General features: G+C 37.3%; 1 protein-coding gene across 1 annotated transcript; it reads left to right on the forward strand.

Moving 5' to 3' along the window:
* The first annotated feature begins 580 nt into the window (after positions 1–580).
* On the forward strand, positions 581–26,108 carry LOC122431306 (solute carrier family 22 member 9). The gene is made up of 10 exons (XM_043452571.1): positions 581–1,160; positions 1,846–1,949; positions 10,043–10,197; positions 10,300–10,468; positions 11,768–11,891; positions 20,643–20,758; positions 21,419–21,633; positions 22,988–23,096; positions 23,777–23,980; positions 24,874–26,108. Exons 1-10 carry the CDS (start codon positions 759–761, stop codon positions 24,932–24,934), a joined length of 1,659 nt encoding a protein of 552 aa, XP_043308506.1. The 5' UTR covers positions 581–758; the 3' UTR covers positions 24,935–26,108.

Consider the following 26,108-nt stretch of genomic DNA (forward strand, 5'->3'; position numbering starts at 1 on the left):
ACACTGCTATATTTCCAGAACAGAAAACATCCTCACAAATGTTATCTGAGTGAATCAATAAGCCTGTAATAAATAAAGTGGTAAATGCACTTACCACTGACTTAGCCCTCTGCCCTCACTACCTGTCCTGACCCCGTTTCGAGTACTTTATTTTCAACAGGAATTCATGGTTTGATTTGACTTGAAGCAGAATAATATCATTTACTGAAAGAAAAATATTGTACTATATTTCACTTGCTGTAAGTTAACTCAGGACTATTTCCATTAACTTTTGAAATGAAAATTCAATATTAAACAAACAAAACACCTACTTTCAGTACTTTTTACAGAAAAATAAAAAAACATTTCACTTTCGAGTCTGGCAAATGACATGTTCTGAAATGGACTGCAAACCATGCAGCAGGTTTATTTTATTTTATTTACAGATGTGGCGCTCAAAGTCCAATGCCACTTTGGGGCACTGCTGACAAAAAGAATTTTCACAGAGTAGACCTTTAAACAGTTTTGTCAATTACTGGAAGCATCTCAGCAAAGTATTTCTCTGTGACGTAAAAGAAAACAGTTACCAACCTGATCCCCAAACAAGCTGGAGAACTAGCTTCCATGCCCTTGCTGTGGAGGTGACCCAGGACCCACTGAGCTAACATTGAGATCAGGATCAATACACACTTAGTGTGTGACATAGTGAAAGTTTTCCTCTCTTTGAACTCCTCTAAATAGTCATTTTGCTTCCTCTTAGGGATCACTGCTCAGCCTCGATGGCCTTTCAGGACCTCCTGGATCAAGTTGGAGGCCTGGGGAGATTCCAGATCCTTCAGATGCTTTTACTTTGTATCTCCAGCCTCGTCACCTACCCTCATATTCTATTGGAGAACTTCACTGCAGCCGTCCCTGGTCATCACTGTTGGGTCCACATTCTCGACAATAACACTGACTCGGCTAATGACACTGGGACCCTCAGCCCTGATGCCCTCCTGAGAATCTCCATCCCACTGGATTCAAACCTGAGGCCAGAGAAGTGTCGTCGCTTCAGCCACCCCCAGTGGCAGCTCCTTAACCTGAACAGGACCTTCCCCAACATAACTGACCTGGACACAGAGTCCTGTGTGGACGGCTGGGTGTATGACAAAAGCATGTTTACCTCCACTATCGTGACTGAGGTAAGAGGCCTCATTTACGTCTTGTGAGTACATGGTCTGAGTCTTTAAGGGTAACTGAGTAACGGATAAGTTTCTAGCCTTTTTAGTCACTATTGGGTGCTCATTCTTCCAACTTTCAGAAAATATTAATTACTTCTTTATTGAATGCCAAACACCTATATATTTAAAGAATTTAATGAACTCAAAAACAGATGTGACCTTGCTATTATATGGCTTTTATTGTTAGAAAGATCAAAGGTTAAGAAAGTAATTTATGTGATGTGTTTAAAAGGTCATTAATGTTCAGCCTTGCTTGTAAATTAGAAATATCAGGGATATTGATGGAAACCTCCAAGCACTGTATCCCAAAGCAGCCATATAAGAAGATCTGTGATGAAATTCTGGCATCAGGAAACTTTTTAAGGCCCTCAAATATTGCACTTTATGGCCAAGATTGAGGACCACTTTATATAGAACAAAACAAGGCATTGTTAAATCTAACAGGTTTAGAGAAGTCTTCCTAAAAGAAGTTATATTTAAGCTGAGACTTGAATAGTAAAACTCAGCTAATGTAACAAAGAAAGCTGGAGAGGGAAAGGGGGATAAAATAAACAACCACGTGAATCATTCAAACTGCTTCAATCAGGTTTCCACTGAGAGGTTATAAATCGTGGAGCTCTCCTTTGCTGCTTTCTTTCTCTTCCAGTGGGACCTGGTATGTGAATCTCAATCACTAAAATCAATGGCCAAATTCTTATTCATGGCTGGAATGCTGGTGGGAAGCATCGTATATGGCCATTTATCAGACAGGTGAGTGTCTCTGAATCACAGCTCTCTTTACTCAGGTATTTTCAAGAACTCATAAATATTCTTCCATTAAGAAACATTTATTGTAAATTACACTGTCCTGGGGCTTCCTTAGTCCCCAGTGATCTAGAAACACAAACAAATGGAGAATTACTGTCAGTGTGGTAAGTGCTATTTTATCAGCTGTGAGTATTGTGTATGGGATACAGAAACAACATCTCCATCAGACATGGGAGCAGTTTGAAAATGAGGTTTGGAGCAGAGGTGTCACATCATAGTTTATAAAGATAAAAAAAGAGGTTCCTATGGGAACAGAGAGGAAGACGTTTCACATCATGAGATTCAACCTGTGTTCAGTCCCTCCTGACCTCTCTTATCTGATTGCCTGTGGATTTTTAGAGTATGGCTATCATGTCCTTATTTCTCAAATATGCTGCTAGACATTCGTATGAAACCTGTGTTATACATAGCATTGTGTCTTGGTAATGTATAAAAAAAGTATATCAGTGGCCTTGATTTTTTTTCTAAAACATTACAATAAACATAAAATTTTCAACCATGTAGGGGAAATAATCTAATGACAACTTCTGCCACAATTTGTGGTCTTAGAAATGGAAGTATGCTGTACCTGACAGTACACTTAATTAGATAGCCCAACCAATTCCACCAACCACCCAAGTCTGTCTTCTCTAAGGGTATGGGGAATTACCATCTACTACCATGCTCCTTACCATCTACTAGCATAATGTCATCTATTATCTCAGCTGAAAATCATGAATTCTGAGTGTATGATCTTATAAAAGGTAAGATACCTTATTTTTAAAAGCACCTTATTTTAAAAGGTACCTTATTAAAGTTTTCAGAGTCACAGTGTTCATTTCTAACAGTTCTGTAACACATATGAAAGTGAAAGTGAAAGTCACTCAGTCATGTCCGACTCTTTGCAACCCCATGGACTGTATAATCCATGGAATTCTCCAGGCCAGAATATTGGAGTGGGTAGCCTTTCCCTTCTCCAGGGGATCTTCCCAACCCAGGGATCGAACCCAGGTCTCCCACATTTCAGGAAGATTCTTTACCAGCTGAGCCACAAGGGAAGTCTGGATATTAAGCCCTATTCCACTGGTCCATTCAATAATGCAGAACTGTTAAATTATGCATACTATATAAAAGTGTTCAGAATCAGAGTGTTCATTTCGAACAGCTCAATTACACAGAACTATTTACCTTGCAGAAATAAAAATTAAATAATATATCTATGCTGACTGATTTTTGAAAAAGTTTCCAAGACCGTTTAATGGGTAAAATATGTCTTGTTTAACAAATGAAACAATGCTTATTAGACATACACATGCAAAAGATGCAAGTAAACCTAAAACCATAGCAAATATTAACACAAAATGGATTCGCAACTTTAATAAAAGAGCTGCTGCTGCTAAGTCGCTTCAGTCATGTCTGACTCTGTGTGACCCCACTCAGACACGACTGAGTGACTTCACTTTCATCAAAATTAAAAACTTCAGCACATCAAAGGATATTATCCATAAATTGAAAAGATAACATGTCTAATGGGAGAAAGTATTTGTAAATCATATATAAAGAACAAAGACAGGTGAATAGACCAATAGAATAGGGTTTAATATTCAGACTATATAAAAACTCTTACAACTCAACAACAGAAAGACAGAGAACTCAATTTTTAAATGAGCAAAAGACTTGAATATACATTTCTTTTATAAAGTTATATATATGGGGCATAAGCACATAAAAAGATGCTCAACATGATATCATTTTTAAAATGTTAGTCATCCCAGTGCACCAGCCCAGAGCACTTGTCTCATGCATCCAACCTGGGCTGGTGATCTGTTTCACCCTTGATAATACAATATTGTAAAGTAATTAGCCTCCAACTAATAAAAATAAATGGAAAAAAAATAAAAAAATAAAAATGTTAGTCAAACCACAATAAAATGCCACTTCACACATACTAGGATTGCTATAATCCAAAAAAAAAAAAAAAAGAAAGAAAAATAACATGCTTTCACAAGGATGTAGAGAAACTGGAATCTTGTACATTGCTGATGGGGAGGTAAATTGGTACCACCATTATGACAAATACTTTTGGAGTCTTCAAAAAATTAAATTTAGAGAAACCACATGACCTAACAATTTCATTGCTAGGTATAAAATCAGAAGAGTTGAAAACAGGAACTCAGACAAATAGCTTATAAAACTAAGTCATTGCAACATTATTCACAATAGCCAAAAGGTGAAAACTACACATATCCATCAACAGATGAATGGGTAAAATGTGATATGTACAGCCATAAAAAGAAATAAAGTTCTATATCATGGTAAAACTTGTAGGACCATGACAACATGTAAACTAAAATGACAGACAAAACATAACAAATATTTATGATCCCACTTACATAAAATATATAGACTAGGAAAATTCATGAAGAAAAATTCAGATTAGAGATACCAGAAGCTGGGAAGAAAAAGGAATGAGGAGTTATTGCTTAATGGGTACAAAGTTTCTACTGAGGATTTTGGAAAGTTTTGGCAGTAGATAGTGATGATGGTTACATAAAATCATGAATGTAATACCAGTGAGTGACCTATATAATCAAAAGTGTTTAAAATAGCAAATCATATTTTATGTATTATACTACAACCAGAAAGAAATATGAGGCTTCCCTGGTGGCTCAGATGGTAAAGAACCACCTGCAGTGTGGGAGACCTGGGTTCAATCCCTGGGTTGGGAAGATCCCCTAGAGAAGGGCATGGCAACCCACTCCGGTATTCTTGCCTAGAGAATCCCCATGGACAGAGGAGCCTGGAGTGCTACAGTCTATGGGATCACAAAGATTTGGACACAACTGAGAGACTTAGCACACATTGCACAAAAAGAAATATAACCAAAAGAATGAGAAGACCAACCACAAACTGGGAAAATATACTTGCAAAAGACACCTGAAAAAGAATGGTTAACCAAAATACACAAAGAACTCTTTTTGAAATTTATTTATCTATTTTCAATTGAAGGATAGTTGCTTTACAACATTGTGTTGATTTCTGCCATATATCAACATGAATCAGCCATAGGCATATGTATACAAAGAACTCTTAAAAAAAGAAAAATGAACATTCCAATTAAAATATAGTCAGAAAATTTGAAAGACATCGCCAAGGAAGTTGTACAGATGGAAAATAAACATATGAAAAGATGCTCCACAACATATATCTTTAGGAAAATACAAACTAAAACAATGATATACTGCTGCATATGTATTAGAATGACAGATAGATAGATAGATAGATAGATACACATCAAAGGCAAAGATGGAGAGCAGCAGGCATTCTCTTATTCATTGCTGATGGGAATGTAAAATGATATAGCTGCCTTTGAAGACATATTGACAGTTTCTTACAAAATTGAGCACACTCTTGCCAAATAATCTAGGAATCATACTCCTTGGTAATTACCCAAAGGAGTTGAAAAGTTATGTCCACACAAAACCTACCCAGGGATGTTCATAGCAGCCTTATTCATATCGTCTAAGCCAAAACTTAGAAGATGAATGCATGAATAAATGCATTTATTTTAGCAAATGCATACATAGATAGTTATACATCAAGTCATAGGATCTTATTCAATGCTAAAAGGAAATGAGCTATCAAGCCATGAAAAGATATGGAAGAACTTTAGATATATACTGAAAAGTGAAAGAAGCTAGTCTGGAGAGTCAACATACTGTATGAGTCCAACTACATAACATTCTGGAAAAGTTAAAACTATGTAAACAGTAAAATGATAAGTGGTAGATAGGAGGAAAATAAGGCTTCCCTGGTGGCTCAGATGGTAAAGAATCCGCTTGCAATGTGGAGACCTGAGTTTGATCCCTGGGTGGGGAAGATCCACTGGGGGAAGGCATGGCAACCCACTCCAATATTCTTTTTTTTCCCATTTATTTTTATTAGTTGGAGGCTAATTACTTTACAATACTGTAGTGGTTTTGTATACTAAAGCATATATATGGAATTTAGAAAGATGGTAATGATAACCCACTCCAATATTCTTGCCTGGAGAATCCCCATGAACAGAGGAGCCTGGTGGGCTACAGTCCATGGGGTCTCAAAGAGTCAGACACAACTGAGCAACTGAGCACACAGCACACACAGGAGGAAAACAAAAGAATAGGCAGAATTCAGAGGCATTTTAGGGCAGTGAAACCACTCTTTATGACACTGTAACAGTGGGCACATGTCATTACACATTTCTCAAAACCCATAGAATGTACAATAGCAAGAGTGTATCCTCATGTATTCCAAATGAACATTGGGAGATAATGACATATCATTGTAGGTTCGTTAGTTGCATCAAATGTGTCTATTGGTGCAAGAAGGCAGGGACACTGCATGAGTAGGGGCAGGGATATTGAGAAATCTCTGTATCTTCCTTTCATTGTTGCAGTCAACCTAAAACTGCTCAAAATTAGGAGCACCTAGATACGTAAAGCAAATATTAACAGACATAAAGGGAGAAACTGACATGACACAATAATAATAGGGGACTTCGGCACCTCAGTTATACCAATGGAGAGATCATCCAGACAGAAAATCAATAACAGCCTTAAATGACACATTAAACCAGATGGTCTTAATATATATACATATGTATATCTAGATTAGCTCATCAAAAAAACAGAATACACACTCTTTTCAAGTACACATGTAACATTCTCCAGGATAAGTCATATGAGATGTCACAAAAGCAGTCTTAGTAAACTTGAGAAAATTGAAATCCTATCAGGCATCTTTTTATTATCACAATACTGTGAGACTGGCAATCCACTACAAGAAAAAAAAAAACTGCCAAAAACACAAGGATATGGAGGTTAAACAAAGGCTACTAAACAACTAATGGTTCACTGAGTAAATCAAAGAAGAAATTAAAAAAAAAAATACCTAGAGACAAGTGAAACCAAAAACACAGCAATCCAAAATCTATGGGAATCAGCAAAAGCAGTACCAAGAGGAAATTTATACAAGTTTACCTCAGAAAACAAGAAAAATCTCAAATAATAACCAAACCTTACACCTCAAGGAATTAAAAGAAGAACAAACAAAATCCAAAGTTAGGAGGAAGAAAAAAATAATAAATATCAGAGCAAAAAATCAATAATACATTAAAAGGATCATACACCATGATCAAGTGGAATTTATCCCAGGGTAGGGGTGCAACAGTGGTTCAGTATCTGTAAATCAATCAGTGTAATAAAGCGCATTAACAAACTGAAGAAAAAAAATCATATGATCGTCTTGATAGATGCAGAAGAACATTGAAAAAATTCAACATTTATTTATGATAAAAGCTCTCAACAAAGAAGTTACATATCTCAACACAATAAAGGCCATATGTGACAAGCCCACAGTTAACTAACATCATACTCAAAGGTGAAAAATTGATAGCATTTCCAGTAATATCAGGATCATGACAAGAACACCCTCTCTTACCTCTTTTATTCACTTCTATTTACATAGTACTGGAAGTCCTAGCCACAACAATCAAACAAAAAAAGAAAGAAAAGGAATCCAAATTGTAAAGGAAGAAGTAAAACTGTCACTGTTTTTAAATAACATGACACCATACACAGAAAATCCTAAAGATGCTACCAAAAAGCTACTAGAACCCATCAATGAATTTGGCAAAGTTGCAGGATATAAAATTAATTTACATAAATCTGTTATATTTCTATATACTAACAATGTATACAGTAACAATCAGGGAGAAATATTAAGAAAACAATCCCATTTACAGTTGCATCAAAAAGAATAAAACTCCTAGGAATAAGTCCAAATGAAGGGGTACAATATCTGTACTTGGAAAACTATTAGTCATTGATGAAAGAAACTGAAGACAACAACAAAAGAGGGAAGATAAACTGTCCTCAAGGATTAGAAGAATAAATATTGCTAAAATGAACATACTGCCCAAGGTGATGTCCAAAATCAATGCACTCTCTATCAAATTACCAATGTTATTTCTCACAGAACTAGAATAAATAATTCTAAAACATATGGAAGCATGAAAGACCTCCCAATACCCAAAGCAATCCTGAGAAAGAAGAGCAAAGCTGGAGTATCATGCTTTCTGATTTCAAACTATACTACAAAGGTACACTAATCAAAGCTTTATACTAACTCAAAGCCAGATACACAGATCAATGGAACCCAATAGAAAGCCCAGAAACAAACTCATCGCATGTATATGGGCAATTAAAGAATATACAGTGGAAAAAGACGGCCCTCCTCAAGAACCAGTATTAAGAAAACAGGTCTGACTCTTTGCAAACCCATGGGCTGTAGCTCTCCAGGCCTCTGTCCATGGAATTTTCCAGGTAATAATACTGGAATGGGTTATCACTTCCTGTTCCAGGAGATCTTCCCAACCCAGGGATCAAACCCACAACTCTTGCACCTCCTGTATTGGCAGGCAGGTTCTTTACCACTGTGCCACCTGGGAAGCCCTAAAATGGAATATTGTTCAGCCATGAAAAAGAATGAAATCTTGCCATTTGTGACAACATGGATGGACCTAGTGGGTGTTATGCTAAGTGAAACAATTCAGACAAAGACAAATGCCAACTTCACTAATATGTGGAGTATAAAAAGAAAATGATGACCAAAACAAACAGTTATGGATAAAGAGAACAAAGAGCTGGTTCTAGAGGGACAGGGATGTGGGGGGAAAATAGATGAGGGAGACTAAGAGGTTTAAACTTCTGGATGTGCAATAAATGAGTCAAGGGTATGAAATGTACAGTGTGGGGAGTATAGTCAATAGCTATGTATTATCTTTTTATGGTGACAAACTAAACTTACCGTGGTAATCATTTTGAAATGTGTAGAAATACTGAATCACTATGTTGTATAATAGGAACTAACCTAGTATTTTGTAGATCAGTTAGACTCCGAAAGCAAACAAACTCACAGAAAGCTTTGTTACCAGAGGCAGACATGAGAAGAGGGGAAATTGGATGGAAGCAGTCAAAAAGTAGAAACCTTCAGTTATAAGTAAGTACTAGGGATGTAATGTATAACATGATGAATATAATTAACATGGCTGCATGTTATGAAAGCTGTTAAGACAAAAAATCCTGAGTTCTCATCACACGGAAAAAAAAATTTCCCTTTCTTTAAATTTGCATCTATATGGGATGATGAATGTTCACTAAATTTATTGTGATAATCATTTCATGACATAAGGCAAATCATTATGCTGTATACCTTAAACTTGTCCAGTGCTGTATTTCAATTATATCTCATCAAAATTTCATTGCAGCACTGTTTACAATAGCTAGGCCATGGAAGCAAACTAGATGTCCATTGGCAGACGAATGGATAAGGAAGTTGTGGTACATATACTCAATGGAATATTACGCAGCTATAAAAAAAGAACACATTTGAGTCAGTTCTATTGAGGTGGATGAAACTGGAGCCTATTATACAGAGTGAAGTAAGCCAGAAAGAGAAACACCAATGCAGTATATTAATGCATATATATGGAATTTAGAAAGGTGGTAATGACAACCCTATATACAAGACTGCAAAAGAGACACAGATGTAAATAACAGACTTTTGGACTCTGTAGGGGAAGGCAAGGGTGGGACGATATTAGAGAATAACATTGAAACATGTATATTACCATATGTAAAATAGATGACCAATACAAGTCTGATGCATGAAGCAGGGCACTCAAAGCTGGTGCTCTGGGACAACCCAGAGGGATGGGGTGGGGAGGGGGGTTCAGGATGGTGAGACACATGTATATCCGTGGCTGATTCATGTCAACGTATGGCAAAAACCACCACAATATTGTAAAGTAATTAGCCTCCAATTAAAATAAATAAATCTAATTTTTAAAAAAAAATCAAGGTAGGGGGAAGAAAAACAGAAATTTTTAAAAAAATAAAATAAAAATTAGAAAATTAGAAAACATGCCCTAAATTTCAAAGTGTGTATTTTTTTTTTTTTCATTTCTACTATACTGTTGTTACTACTACCGTATCTAACCTGTCTCCATTTCTCAGGTTTGGGAGGAAGTTAATTTTCAGATGCTGTTTGCTCCAGCTTGCCGTTACCGACACCGGTGCAGCCTTTGCTCCCACCTACCTCATTTACTGCTCGCTACGCTTCCTGGCTGGGTTTTCTACCATGAGCATCCTGACAAATTGTACTGTTCTTAGTAAGTCAAAACTTTGGGTCTTTGACATTTTCCAAGCCTTAAATTTGACTTTTAAATCCTAACTTTGTCTGAAGTCAAGATCCTATCTGTGTTTTCTTTCAGTTGTAGAGTGGATGGTGCCCCGATTCCAAGTCATGGGAATGACCCTGTCCATCTGTGCCGCTTGCTTGGGCCAGATCATCCTGGGAGGACTCGCTTTTGCCATTCGAGACTGGCACACCCTTCAGCTGGTGTTTTCTGTACCATTATTTGTCTTCTTTCTTTCCTCAAGGTATAAAATTTCTTTCTTTATCTGAGAAGATCCTAGATGCAAGGTACATGGAGTTAGCATGCAAGAATTCTGATTGGTCTTAGTCAATACTTGAACACATGCTTAACTAATCTGTGCCCTGTGTACAACTAAAGAAGTAGAACAGTTAGTGTTACAAGATAATATCAAGGGCATTCAGGTAAATGTGAATTTTAGATAAAACATAAAATCTTTATATAGTAACCCCAAATTTTGTATGGAGCATAGTTACAGTAAAAATCACTCATTGTTTACATGAAACTTCTACTTACCTGAGAGTTCTGTATTTTTATTTGGGATTCCCTGGTGGCTCAGATAGGGAATAATCTGCCTGCAATGCAAGAGACCCAGGTTTGATCCCTAGATCAGGAATATCCCCTGGAGAAGGGAATGGCTACCCACTCCAGTATTTTTGCCTGGAGAATTTCATGTACAGAGGAGCCTGGCAGACTACAGTCCAAAGGTCACAAAGAGTTGGGCACAACTAAAAAACTAACACTTTCACTACTGTTCTGTATTTTTATTTACTAACCTGATAAAAATACAGTGTCTCATTAAAGTAAAATTTCAAATAAACAGCAAATACTTTTTAGTATATGTACAAAATACTGCATGGGATGTAGTGGTACTCAAGGTTTACTCATATTCACTGTTAATCTAAATTCGAATTTAACTAAACACACTATTTGCTAAAACTGTCACTATCCCTCTGAATAATGGGAAGGGAACACTATGACTCCAAGTCTATATTCTGGCAGTAAAGGTGTACTGCATGCAGAGGTCATCTTCACCGTTTCCTAGTTATGGTGAAAGTGAAAGTCGCTCAGTCGTGTCTGACTCTTTGCGACTGCATGGACTATACAGTCCATGGAATTCTCCAGGCCAGAATACTGGAGTGGATAGCCTTTCCTTTCTCCAGGGGATCTTCCCAACCCAGGGATCGAACCCAGGTCTCCCAAATTGCAGGTGGATTCTTTACCAGCTGAACCTCAAGGGAAGCCCAAGAATACTGGAGTGGGTAGTCTATCCCTTCTCCAGAGGATCTTCCCAATCCAGGAATCAAACTGGGCTGTCCTGCATTGTAGGTGGGTTCTTTATCAACTGAACTGTCAGGGAAGCCCCTAGTTATGGTACGAGAGAATATACATTGTATTTTCTGGTATAACAAAACAAGAGGTAGGTATTAGATGAGAGGGGAGAGTTATTTCAGGGAAAAAAAAGGATATGTGAAAAAATGAGGAAATGAGAGCTGGTTGCACCTCTGTTCTCTTCTTTGATCAGGTGGCTGGCAGAGTCTGCTCGGTGGCTGATTATCACCAACAAACCCGAGAGGAGCTTAAAGGAACTTAGAAAAGCTGCTCACAGGAATGGAAGGAAGAATGCTGGAGATGCCCTAACCATGGAGGTGAACAGAAGAGGGGATTGGGATGACTTGACCTGACATATACTCTAGTTGGAGTCCAAGTGAATAAAGGGTGGGAACACAGGTGTGGTTGGGGTCTACTTAGCTCATTGTCCTGGTCTTCAATAGCTGCCCACATTGTTTGAGTGAATATGAAGAGAGAGCATCATGGTGCTGAAGGGACTGAACACAGATATTTCACTCAACAGAGGCAGAAAGCCCTTAGTATGTATGATTGTAAAGACTGTATTGGTCGCCCTTTGTGATAGAGAAAGTAAAAAAAAAAAAACAAAAACTAATCCATTTCTTTCCAATTAACATTCCAATGGCTTTTTTGTCAAGATGGTAAGACAAGAAGAGCAGCAGCTTAATGACCATGCAGAAAAGAGCATGTGAAAGTGAAAAACAGTCATGTCCAACTCTTTGCAGCCCCATGGACTATACAATCCCTGGTTTTCTTCAGGTCAGAATTCTGGAGTGGATAGTCTTTCCCTTCTCCAGGGGATCTTCCCAACCCAGGGATTGAAATCAGGTCTTCCACCTTGCAGGTGGATTCTTTACCAGCTGAGTCACCAGGTAAGCTCAAGAATACTAGAATTGGTAGTCGATCCTTCTCCAGTGGATCTTCCCAACCCAGGAATTGAACCAGGGTCTCCTGCATTGCAGGTAGATTCTTTACCAACTGAGCTATGAGGGAAGCCCATTACTAACTTTTTTTGTTTGCAATGATAAGAGAATGGAAAGAATGCTAATAGAGACAAGGAGAAATCATCTACCCTCGTTAATAGGAAAAAGAGAAGGTTAGGGGCTAGAGAGTCAAACAAGAACAATAAAACATTTCTGCAAATTTACTCATTGGCACATCTGATCAATTTTTTGAAACCACTTTATTGAGGTTTTAACATACAAAGAGCTGTACCTATTTAATGTACAACTTGATGGATTTGCAAGTTAGTATACATATGAACATCATCACCACAGTTTATACAATAAACATATCCATTACCTCCTAAAACTTTCTCCATCCTTCTTTATTCATTATTTTTTTGTGATAACACAATATAAGACCTCCCATCACAGCAAATTTTGAGTGCACAGTACAGTATACCCTAGACACAATGCTATAGAGTATATTCCTTTAGGATTGATTTTTCTTGCTCAACTTAAACTTTGTACCCTATGGTAAATATTGCCCCATTTCTCACATCCCCCAGCACCTGACAAGCACTATTCAGAAACTCTCTGCTTCTTTGAGTTTGACTATTTTAGATTCCTTGTATAAGTGGTATCCTGCAGTATTTGTTCTTTTGCACATAGCTTATCTTTTGTAGCATAATATCCTCTAGGTTAGCCATGCTGTGGCAAATGGCAAAATTTCTTTATTTTTACTGCTGAATAATATACCATTTTGCATATATATAGATGCCGCTTTCCTTTTCTTTTCATCCATCAATGGACATTTGCTTCCATATCTTAGCTATTGGGAATAATCTAATGAATATATGAGGGCAGATATCTCTTCAAGATCCTGATTTCAATTCCTCTGAATGTATATCCAGAAGAAGGATTACAGGATAATATACTGGTTCTAGTCTCAATTTTTTGAGGAACCTCTATATTGTTTCCATAGTGGCCACAGCATTTCACATTCCCAGCAACAGTGTACAAGGATACCCTGTTATCCACATCTTCGCCAATACTTATCACTTTTTTTATAATAGCCGTTCCAACTGGTGTGCAGTGGTAACTCATAATTTTGATTTGCCTTTCCCTAACAGTTAGTGATGTTAAGCACTTCTTTATGTACCTGCTGGCCGTTTGTATGTGGTCTTTGCAGAAAGGTCTATTCAGTTCATATGCCCATTTTTTGTTGTTGTCACTGTTGCGAAGTCATATCCAACTCTTTTCGAGCCCATTGAGGGCAGCATGCCAGGCTCCCCTGTCCTTCACTATCTCCTGGAGTCTGCTCAAACTCATGTCCATTGAGTTGGTGATGCCATCCAACCATCTCATCCTCTGCCATACCCTTGTCCTCCTGCCTTCAATCTTTTCCAGCATCAGGGTCTTTTCCAATGAGTCGGCTCTTCACATCAGGTGGCCAAAGTATTGGAGCTTCAGCTTCAGCATCAGTCCTTCCAATGAAAATTTAGGGTTGATTTCCTTTAGGATTGACTAGTTTGATCTCCTTACTGTCCAAGGAACTCTCAAGAGTCGTCTCCACCATCTTCTAAAGCATCAGTTATTCATTGTTCAGCCTTCTTTGTAATGCAACTCTCACATCCGTACATGACTACTGGAAAAACCGTAGCTTTGACTAGACAGAAATTTAATTGAGTTATTTGGGTTTTTCGCTATTGAGTTGTAGGAGTTTCGTATATATTCTGGATATTAACCCTCTATAAGACATATGGCTCACAAATAATTTCTTCCAGTCTGCAGATGCTTTTTCATTTTATCAATTATTTCCAAGCTGTGTAAAAGCTTTTCAGTTTGATATAGTACCATTTATCTATTTTTGCTTATTACTTGTGCTTTTGGTGTCACAACCAAAAAATCATTGCCAAGACCAATATCAACAAGCTTCTCTCCTATATTTTCTTTAGGAATTTTATAGTTTAGGTTTTTGATCTTTAATTTATTTAAGTTGATTTTTTGTTTTTCTTAACTTACTTTATTTTATTTTTTCAGTTTTATTTATTTATTTTCTTTTACTTTACAATATTGTATTGGTTTTGCCATACACTGACATGAATCTGCCATGGGTGTACATGTGTTCCCCATCCTGAACCCCCTTCCCACCATAATTTCTTTACAATATTGTGGTGGTTTTTCCCATACATTGACATGAATCACCCACAGGTGCATAGTGTAAGGTAAGTTTCCAATTTCATTTTTTGCGTGTAGATATCCAATTTTAATAAACACCTTTTGTTAAAGACAATCTTGTCCCCATTGTGGATTATTGGTACAATTGTCAGAAATCAATTGTCTGTATATGCATGAGTCTATTGCTGGGCTCTCTATTTTGGTCTACATGTCTTTATGCCAGTATCATGCTCTTGGTTACTGTGGATTTATTATATATTTTGAAACCAGAATATGTGATGCTTCCAGCTTTGTTCCTGTTCAAAATGCTTTGACTGTCAGGGGATCTTCTGTATTTCCATATGAATTTTAGGGTTTTTTTTTTCTACTTCTGTAGAGAATATCAATGGGATTTTGACAGGGATTTATTACTGAATCTGCATTTTGCTTTGTGTTGTATGGACATCTTAACAATACTAATTTGTTTAATCCATGAGCATGGATATCTTTTAATTTTCTAGTATCTGCCCTAATTTCTTTCTTCAGTGTTTTCAATATGCAAATCTTTCACCTTCTTGGTTAAGTTTATCCCTAAATGCTTTATTGTTTTTGATGATACGGCAAATAAGACTGTCTTCTTAATGTTATTTTTAGATAACTTGTGGCTGGTGTATAGAAATACAACTGATTTTGTATGTTAATTTTTTATCCTGTGAATTAACTGAATTCACTTACTCATTTAACAACTTTTTGGATATGTGTTTAGGTTTTTCTACAAATAAGATCATGTTGTCTGAAAAAAAGATAATTTTACTTCTTTCTTTCTGATTTGGATGCCTTATTTTTTTCTTACCTAATTGTTCTGGCCAGGACTTCCAATTCTATGTTGAACTGAAGTGCGATCCTTGTCTAGTTCCAAATCTTAGAGGAAAAATTTTCAGCTTTTCACCATAGAGTATGATGTTATTAGCTGTGGGCTTTTCATATATGGCCTTTAATGGAAGTTCCTTCAGTACTTAATTTGTTGAGAATTTTTGCCATGGAAGTGTGTTGAATTTTGTCAAATGTGTTTTCTGCATTTATTGAGAGAATCATATGATCTTCAGCTTCATTCTGCTACTTTGGTGTATCATATTATTTGCTTATATTGAGCCATCCTTGCATCCCGGGAATAAAGCCCACTGGGTAATGGTGTGTGATCTTTTCAATCTGCTGTTGAATTTGGTTTGCTAACATCTTGTTGCTTATTTTTTGGACCATATTCTTCAGGAATGTTGGCCTGTATTTTTTTTCTTTTCTTTTCTTATGGTTTCTTTGTCTCACTTTGCTGTCAGGATCATAGTGGCCTGACAAAATTAATTTAGAAGGATTTCTATCTTCTATTTTTTGGAAGAGTTTGAGAAGATTTGTATTAATTCTTTAAATGTTTGGTAGAATTCACCTGTAATGCTATATAATGTTAAGCTTTTATTTCTGAAATTTTTAATTACTGCTTCATGCTGGTTATTAGTTATTCATCTATTGAGGCTTTCTAGTTCTTCTCAATTCAGTCTTTGTAGGTTACATGTCATATATTTGTGTTAGAATGATCATTTTGCCATTATAAATTGCCTTCTTGGTCTCTTGTGACAGTTTTTTATTAAAATCTATTTTATCCATACAAGGTGGACTATCCCTGCCCAGTTTTGGTTATCATTTTCATGGAATGTCTTTTTTTCCATCCATTCATTTAAAGTCTATTGTGTTCTTAAACTTCAGAAATGGAAAACCTAAATTCATTTTGTCAGGCCAATATAATCCTGAAACCAAAGTGAGACAAAGATACCACAAGAAAAGAAAAGAAAAAAATATAGGCCAACATTCCTGAAGAGTATAGTTGAAAAAATCATCAGCAAGATGTTAGAAAACCAAATTCAACAGCATATTAAAAAGATCATACACCATTACCCAGTTGATGTTTTTGAACTGTGGTGTTGGAGAAGACTCTTGAGAGTCCCTTGGACTGCAAGGAAATCAAACCAGTAAATCCTAAAGGAGATCAACCCTGAATATTCATTGGAAGGACTGATGCTGAAGCTAAAGCTCCACTACTTTAGCCACATGATGTGAAGAGCAGACTCATTAGAAAAGACCCTGATGCTGGGAAAGATTGAAGGCAGGGGGAGAAGGGGACGACAGAGGATAAGATGGTTGGATGGCATCACTGACTCAATTGACATGAGTTTGAGCAAGCTCTGGGAAATGGTAAAGGACAGGGAAACCTGGAGTGCTGCAGTCTATGGAGTCACAAAGAGTAGGACACAACTGAGTGACTGAACAACAGCAAACCTAAAGTGATTCTCTTACAGATAGTGGAGAACTTACAGTGGGGGTCAAGCCAGGGTGTGCTGGAAAATGTTTAACACTTTAGTTACAGAAAGAAAAAAAAGCCATAGGTCTCAGATTTGTGGTGCTGATCCATTTCTGTGATGTGAATATTACCACTGTAGCCAGTTTCAAGCCACCAACTGGATGGTAACTGCTTAACAAACTATCTAAACATTTAACAAAGGGCTTTTATGAATTTTCACACTGATTCCAGGGCACAACTGGGCAAGGGTTCAAACAGGGGCTGTTTCATGCATTTTAATCCGGGAGAGTGTTATGAGTGGTATGAATAGGTTTAACGAAAAAAAAAAAAAGAAAATGAAGTGAAAATTAGAGAGAAAAGTGCATTTTAAAAACTGAAGACACAGCAGGTTCCTATTTGAACATGGGCCTCTTTTTCCCAGAATAAGAATTTTATCAGGTAGTAGGAGCTCCTTGGTTTCTGTGAGTGAGCTGGCATTGCCCCCTACAGAACTATTTCTGCTCTCACTTCATATCTCTGCTTGCTCACAAAAAAATGAATGACCAGTATAAAATAACCACAATGCGTTGTTGCTGTTTTAGTTTCTAAGTTGTGCCTGACTCATTGTGACCCCATGGACTGTAGCCTACCAGGCACCTCTGTCCATGGGATTTCCCAGGCAAGAACACTGGAGTGGGTTGCTATTTTCTTCTCCAGGGGATCTTCCTGATATATCTTGAAATTTAACTTTGATATTGGATGTAATTCAAGTCTAGTCTTACAGGCTTTGAACCCCTCATCTGGCCCAAGTTTAGGATATTATTTGAGCTTATTCTGACATTATCACACAGAATATACACAGAAGAACTATACAAAAAACATCTTCATAACCCAGATAACCACAATCGTGTGATAACTCACGTAGAGCCAGACATCCTGGAATGTGAAGCCAAGTGGGCCTTAGGAAGCATCACCGCAAGCAGAGCTAGTGAAGGTGATGGAATTCCAATTGAGCTATTTCAAATCCTACAAAATGATGCTGTTAAAGTGCTGCTGTCAATATGTCAGCAAATTTGGAAAACTCGGCAATGACCACAGGACTGGAAAAGGTCAGTTTTCATTTCAATCCCAAAGAAAGGCAATGCCAACGAATATTTAAACCACCACACAATTGCACTCATCTCACACACTAGCAAAGTAATGCTAAAAATTCTCCAAGCCAGGCTTCAACAGTATGTGTACCGTGAACTTCCAGATGTTCAGGTTGGATTTAGAAAAGACAGAGGTACCAGAGATCAAATTGCCAACATCTGCTGGATCATCAAAAGAGCAAGAGAGTTCCAGAAAAACATCTATTTCTGCTTTATTGACTATGCCAAAGCCTTTGACTGTGTGGACCACAACAAACTGTGGAAAATTCTGAAAGAGATGGGAATACCAGGCCACCTTACCCGCCCCCTGAGAAATCTGTATGCAGGTCAAGGAGCAACAGTTAGAACCAGACATGGAACAACGGACTGGTTCCAAATTGTGAAAGGAGTACATCAAGGCTGTATATTGTCACCCTGCTTATTAACTTCTATGCAGAGTACATCATTCGAAATGCTGGACTGGAAGAAGCACAAGCTGGGATCAAGAATTGCTGGGAGAAACATCAATAACTCAGATAAGCAGATGACACCACCCTTATGGCAAAAAGTGAAGAAGAGTTAAAGAGCCTCTTGATGAAAGTGAAAGAGGAGAGTGAAAAAGTTGGCTTAAAGCTCAACATTAAAAAAAACTAAGATCATGATATTTGGTCCCATAATTTCATGGCAATTGGAAAAAAAATGGAAACAGTGACAGACTATTTTTTTGGGCTCCAAAATCAGTGCAGATGGTGACTGTAGCCATGAAATTAAAAGACACTTCCTCCTTGGAAGAAAAGCTATGACCAACCTAGACAACATATTAAAAAGCAGAGACATCACTTTGCCAACAAAGGTCCATCTAGTCAAGGTTACATTTTTTTCAGTAGTCAGGTATGGATGTGAAAGTTGGACTATAAAGAGAGCTGAGCGCCAAAGAATTGATGCTTTTGAACCGGAGTTGAAGACTCTTGAGAGTCCCTTGGACTGCAAGGAGATCCCACTAGTCAATCCTAAAGGAAATCAGTCCTGAATATTCATTGGAAGGGCTGATGCTGAAACTGAAACTCCAATATTTTGGCCATCTGATGCGAAGAACTGACTCATTGGAAAAGACCCTGACCCTGGGAAAGATTAAAGGCAGGAGGAGAAAGGGACAACAGAGAATAAGATGGTTGGATGGCATCATCGACTCAATGGACATGAGTTTGAGCAAGCTTCAGAAGTTGATAATGGACAGGGAAGCCTGGCATGCTGCAGTCCATGGAGTTGCAAAGAGTCAGACATGACTGAGTGACTAAACTGAACTAAACTTACATTATCATCCATGATGCAATCCTGACTCCTCTCTTTTAAAAGCCTAAGTTCAATATTTTTGCTACTCAGGTTATAACTGAAAGGATGTTATTGCATGTGTAGGTCCTCAGTTAAGGTGGCCTTTCACTTCTCTGAATTCCTCATGAAATTATTCCAATGGACTTTATGATATTTTTTCATTTGTAGAGGTGGGATAAGAATTAAGACTATATTATTTGAATAACTAATAAATAGGTATCTGAGATAAGTTGGATACAATTCCATATGCACATTTATAGCCTCATGTCTGGCCCTGGAAATCTTTGTGAGAGAAATGCTATTATTTTTCTTCACCTACTCTTCTACTCTGATTCCTCTACTTGTTCTTTTTTTTGCTGTTGTTGTTCAGTCACTAAGTCATGTCCAACTCTTTGTAACTCCATGGACTGTGGCACTCCAGGCTTCTCTGTCCTCCACTATCTCGTGGAGTTCCTCAAATTCATGTTCATTGAGTTGTTCATGTGAATTGAGTTTTAGAAATATTTAATTAACTTTCTCAAGGTATATACCCAGCATATTGCAGGACTATTAAGTAACTCCATATTATAACCAGTTCTGAATATAAATCATTCTACTCCAAGATCTCTCCTGATTTCGTCCTCAGATTTAAATCTAGGCATCTCATTCATGGAGGCACAACATGCCAGGAATTCCCCAAAAAGTGACTGAACAAAGAACCAAAACAAAGAATCTCAAGAAATGTTCTTTTTCCTGAGATAAACAGTTTTTCTGCAAGGGACAGCTAGCTGATAACCAAGCTTAGTTTCCAGGTCTTTCATGCCCATCTGGCACAAATGGACCTTTGGACCATTATCCAAGTAAGCATGATTTGATTCCCTTTCTTATCTGTGTATCTGACATACAATCCCTTTCTAATGATCTGTAGCCCTCTCAAATCCTGTGTTTAAATATTTTTTGTATTTAAATATTTTTGTGTTTAAATATTTGTTAAATAATTTCCTTCAGTTCCTTTTAACTCAGCAATTCTCTATTCATATCACTTTTACATCCATTGTTACATTTTCAATGACTATATTTCCCAGTAGACAGAAAGGGAAGTCATCTATCTTGTCCTCTGTTAGGGGCCTCACAATGCCTACCATTGTGTGACAACTGAACAGTTTGTTGTTGTTGAAGGTCCTGAGATCTGCCATGCAGGAGGAGCTGGAGGCAGCACAGACCAAATCTTCTCTGTTTGACTTGTTCCGCACACCCAACCTGCGTAAAAGGATCTGTCTCCTGTCCTTTGTAAGGTGGGCTTCACACAGTGCATGAAAGATGTTAAAATAGTGGAGACATGAATCTATTCCTTATCAAAAGAACAACATGGTGGGAACAGATCTGAGATAAAACAGAGAAAGCCATAATGATAACTGCTGTATTGAGTAGTCAAAGGGTTATGAAAAGACTGACCCAGAGCTAGGTATACAACAAAGAGTTCTGTTTATCATATTACACTAGAAACTGAGGCTGAGAACTTCAGATGTTCTCATGATACAATGTTGGCTTTAACTCTCTTCACTTGTTTGTTTTCATTTTAAATAAGGTAAAATTACAAACCACAAAATGAAGAAGAATATATAGCCTGATGAATATTTCCATATGTAAATATGCAACCATCACCCAGATAAAGATACAGAAAAACTCTAAATCCCTGGAAGGTTCCATCATGTGTCCTCCACAAAAATACTCCAAACCCTCCTCCAAAATGTAACAATAACTAGGAGCTCCAAATACATAACTATCTTATAGTTTTAAAATCATCACCTTATGAGGAAATATTTCATAAAACCTATCATGTTTTTATACTTTAAAACCAACCACTGGCTGCTTAGTTAATAGTTATGATCATCATTTGTAACACAAAGGCTCTAAACCTTATGGTAAATGTCGTTCATCTTTGTTCACCACAGATTTGCAAACTTCATGTCATTTTTTGGTCTGATTCTCCACCTCCAGTATATGGGGAGCAATGTTTTCCTGTTCCAAGTTCTTTTTGGCGCAGTCAACCTCCCAGCCAATTATGTTGCTTTTTTGTCATTGAATCACCTGGGCCGTCAAGTAAGCCAGACACTCTTCATGTTTCTTCTTGGAATCTCCATTCTGGCCATCACATTTGTGCCTGAAGGTGAGAAAAGAGCACAGGTTGAAATAAGAAAATGTCTTACCCCAGGTATTTGAAGACAGAATCTGAAGCTAGAAGGAAGTGAAGGCTAGGGTTCTAAGGATTCTCCAAAACCAGTCTGAGGATTTAGGAAAAATTCTGCCATTAAGTGGCTGCAAAATAGTTCAGACAGTTCAGACGACTAGTTGTCTACATCATATCTGACATGTATTTGGTAATTGGTACCTGGGACAGCAATTGATCACTTTCCCTTTGGCCAATCACACTTGTAACTGTAAATGGCAGTATTATGTCATATATCGAATTGTATCTCATATGAGGACACAATACTGCCACTTCCTCTGTCTGGTCTCTTTCCTATTATGACAGTTTCAGTGACACTTTACTACCTGACTCTATGTATCCACTCATGTGTCTGGAATTAGGTCACCATAACTTCAACCTGGTTCCAGGTTGTCATCTTGACTCCAAGGTATTTTTAATCCCTTCCCTTCAAGCATAGTAGATGTGTAGAATAGGGGGAAATGCATTAAAGCTGTTAACAGCCTCTCTTAAAATCCATGTTACTAAGTTAAATGACTGTATGCAATGAATAAGGGAAGCCAGATGGTCACCATGCTTCAGGTAACTCCCAGTGCAGTGGCATTTATGCAGGATCCCATCTTGAATATCAGCAGCAATGCAAATTTCCTGCCTTTCAACAGAGCCCACTCCAACGTTGTAATACTTTCATGAACTTTTTTTTTTAATGGGATAGAAAACTGACTGTCTGAAACATCTTTTCAGAGGTTTCCAAAGTCTACTTTTTTCCCTAAAACAGATCCTTATTCTTGAATCTTAAAATATTATTCTAGATCAAGCAATTTTCCAGCTTATCCATTAACATGAGCCCCATTCTTTCATGATTCTCTACTGCATTACTAGCCCTTTGTCAATATTGTGTAAACACATGACTTTTAAAGGATATTGAGGAGTCTTAACATTTGTCAGTAATTGCTCATATGATAGTCCTATGTTATACATGAAAGACAGAGGAGACACTGGATAGAATAAATGAAAGCAAACCCTTTCTGGGATTTTGTTCCCCCCTCTATCTTTAGGAAACTTCTAAAATCTCTGATATGCAGATACAGTTGATTCAAATACTCAGGTTTTCAAATTCTCATTTAGGCTGTAATATACAGATAAGTCACATTTCTCAGCTATTAGTCTCTGCACATTCTCCGCTCCATGCATTTTCTCTACTAAGTATTTAGCACATGCAAATGCTTCCCACTGTGTCTTTTTCAGTTATAATTTGGGGGATGTTGATTTCTTCATCTCAGATTTCCTGAGTCTCACTGATGTTCTTCTCCAGAAATGCAGACCCTGCGTATGGCTGTGTCAACTTTGGGAATAGCGGTTTCTTCTGTGACTCTCATGTGTTGTTTTGCCCATGGAAATGAGCTAATCCCCACGGTTCTCAGGTACACAAGCTCATGGAAGCCCTAGCAGAGTCAAAATAGACCTTTCCCAGCTAATTAAGACTTATAGAAGGAAGAAAACTAATCTGAATCATTATCGAAAGCATTGATTATAGTAGTATTAATAATAAAAATTACAGCCAAAATTTTAATCAAAATCTCAATTTTGTTAGGCATGTTAAGCCCTTTAATGTATCATCTCCCATAATCTGCTGAACCATTAAGGTGCTATGGGTAAGAGTATTTTTAAGTAACAAAAACTTTTTAAAAAAAACGCTTGTGCACTTAAAAAATTTTGTGAGCAAATAAGTATATTTTAAATGTAAAAAGTACATCATTAGTCTTCATGTATCTAAATACTGCTGTGATGTCTCCCACGTCTGCATACATGCTAAGTTGCTTCAGTCATGTCTGACTCTTTGTGACCCTATGGACTGTAGTCCACGAGGCTGCTCTGTCTATGGGATTCTCCAAGGAAGAATACTGATGGGTTGCCATGCCCTCCTCCAGGGGATCTTCCCAACTCAGGGATTGAACCTGTCTCTTACATTGGCAGGTTCTTTACCTCTAACTCCACCTAGGAACCCCATGTGGTCTCCCATAGTCAAAGCAAAATAATAAATCTCATATTACATGTATGGATTTATACCAGATTATTTTTGTATTGTTGTTTTCACTCCAAGGGTAACAGCTTCAGGATTCTTGGGAGTTGCTTCTAATGTTGGTGCAGCCCTGGCTCCCCTCTTGATGATCTTAACAGTGTATTCCCCCCACCTGCCCTGGATCATCTATGCAGTTTGCACCATCCTTGGTGGCCTTGTTGTCCCACTTCTACCTGAAACCAGGAATAAGCCTCTGCCTGACTCCATCCAGGATGTGGAAAAGGAGTGAGTAAACCCCTGGTTGTCCCTTAGAGTTGCTGTGTGATACAGGTCTGTGTAAGAAGGCCAAGGTACCATACAAGGTCATTGTCTCCAGGGGAAGGCTTACATCTAGATGTCTCTAGGTGGTCAGTACCTTGAGTTTAGCTACAGCCTCATCCCTCCCCACAGTGACCTCAGACTCCCCCAAGACTCCCTGGACCACCCAGACCAGCACCAGTAGGCACCAGTAGGTTTAGTGATGAAGAAGTCAAAATTAGGTGCCCTAGTATAACATAAACAACCCCAAAGGTGTTTTACAAACATGCAGATTTAAACATCAGATTCTTGCCCCTCAGGCCCTGGCAGCGCTCAGGCCAGTGAGGGCAGTAAACTCTCTGAGATTACCGGTGTCTGTAGGTCTGTGACCTGCCCTGGTCACTGAAGCAGGTCCCTGAGGGAGACCAAGGAGAGGGCAGGAGCCCTTCCTCTCTCTAAGATGACAGTATGTCTTAGAAGAAGGAGTCCTGTTGTGCTGCCTGTGAGATTCAGACCATCTGGTTTTCACTAGAAATGAAAGTGTTGAAAAAAGAGACGAGAAGGGTGGTAATTAAGGTATTTTTAGAAGATCAAGAATTTGAAAGGATTTTAAAACTTTTGTATATTTCCTTTGCCTCTTCCAAAGACCCAGTTAGCCGACACCTTGGTGTCCAATATCAAAGCTGCCTTCCCAGATCCTGTCCTGGGAGCATGGCCCTTTTCTTCACAAAATTTACTCAGATCCTCAGGACAGGTGTCAGTGCTTTTATCAATACTCACAGACCAACACAATCCATTTTCTCTAAATAATTTAAGATATAGGTGCCTTTTCCATGCTTTTTAATCTTGTTCTTTTGTTGTTTTCATTGTATTTGCTCTAGGAGAAAAGACTCAAGAAAAGCGAAGCCGGAAGGTACTTTCATGAAAGTGACACAATTTTAAGGAATTCCATTCCAGGCACTATCTGCTAATCAAAGAGCAAGATAAACAAGAAAAAATGGGGTCATTCCCAAATATTGGTAAAATTTGGAAAACAAATAAATAAAAAGATGTAATAGGAAAATGGACCTCATTAACAATTGCAGTTCTAAATAACTACGTACAAAATGCCTATGACTGATCATTATATGAAGTTTGAGGAAAGTAATGATGATTTTAAAGGAATCATAATAAAACATGTATGTTTCTGGATAGAGAGACAGAATAGCATTAAAAAACATTGATTCTGTTCCAATTAATGGCACAGTCATTGATGGAATAATTATTAGGGGAACAACTTGAAAAACAGTTCCAAGTTTATCTACAGGTTAATAATAGGCAAGATTCAAAAGATGAAGTTTATGAAGGGAAGGTGGTACAAGTATATGGGGCAGTACATGCTGAAATGAAATGCAGATGCATTTACAACTCAAAAGACGTCCAGAATAGGCTTGTGGCATGTAGAACACTTGAAATTTGGAAATTGGGACAGCATAAATCACTGATAGAAATAAATGATTATGTAATAAGTATCATTAACTAACTTTGGAAATAAATGACTAATAATTTGAAAAAGTATTCCATATGTTTAAAATGACGAATGGAACAATTAAGTCACATTATTCAATAGAAAATGTGGGTACAAAATCTCAGGATTAAGAAAACTTTCTGATTAGTAAAAACAAATGCCAACAGTTTAAATATATGTGCATTTGACTAAATACCTCTATTTAAAACCTCTATTGAACAAAACTCTAAAAACTTATGGGATAAATCCAGAAAAATATTAATATTCACCAAAATGATAAAGTACCTTTAGGATATTTTACTTTCTTTATCAGTTTCTGTATTCTAAGTTTTAAAAGGATAATGCAATATTTTAAAATATTGTACGGTCATCAAAAATAAACTGGAAAAAGACCAAATAACAATTTTCAAAATGACTATATAATAATATGTGGGATTCTAATAATCATGGAAAGAATACATAATTCAATATTAGGTGGTCAAAAGGCAAGAACATATACTTTTCAAAATAAAAAAAATCCTATGACTAATAACTTTATGAAAATGTACAAGACCACTGGAATTTAAAGACATACAAACTAAATAAAATACCAACTTTTATTTTCCAAAA

Source organism: Cervus canadensis, chromosome 29 (assembly GCF_019320065.1).
Source record: "Cervus canadensis isolate Bull #8, Minnesota chromosome 29, ASM1932006v1, whole genome shotgun sequence".
In the NCBI taxonomy this organism is placed as follows: domain Eukaryota; kingdom Metazoa; phylum Chordata; class Mammalia; order Artiodactyla; family Cervidae; genus Cervus; species Cervus canadensis.

Bases quoted from the DNA above. Each gene is read 5' to 3' on its own strand.
- LOC122431306 (XM_043452571.1), top strand. From the start codon at position 759: ATGGCCTTTCAGGACCTCCTGGATCAAGTTGGAGGCCTGGGGAGATTC. The intron at 10,469-11,767 runs GTATAAAATTTC...TTCTTTGATCAG, and splicing joins GTCTTCTTTCTTTCCTCAAG to GTGGCTGGCAGAGTCTGCTC. The intron at 23,097-23,776 runs GTACACAAGCTC...TTTCACTCCAAG, and splicing joins CTAATCCCCACGGTTCTCAG to GGTAACAGCTTCAGGATTCT.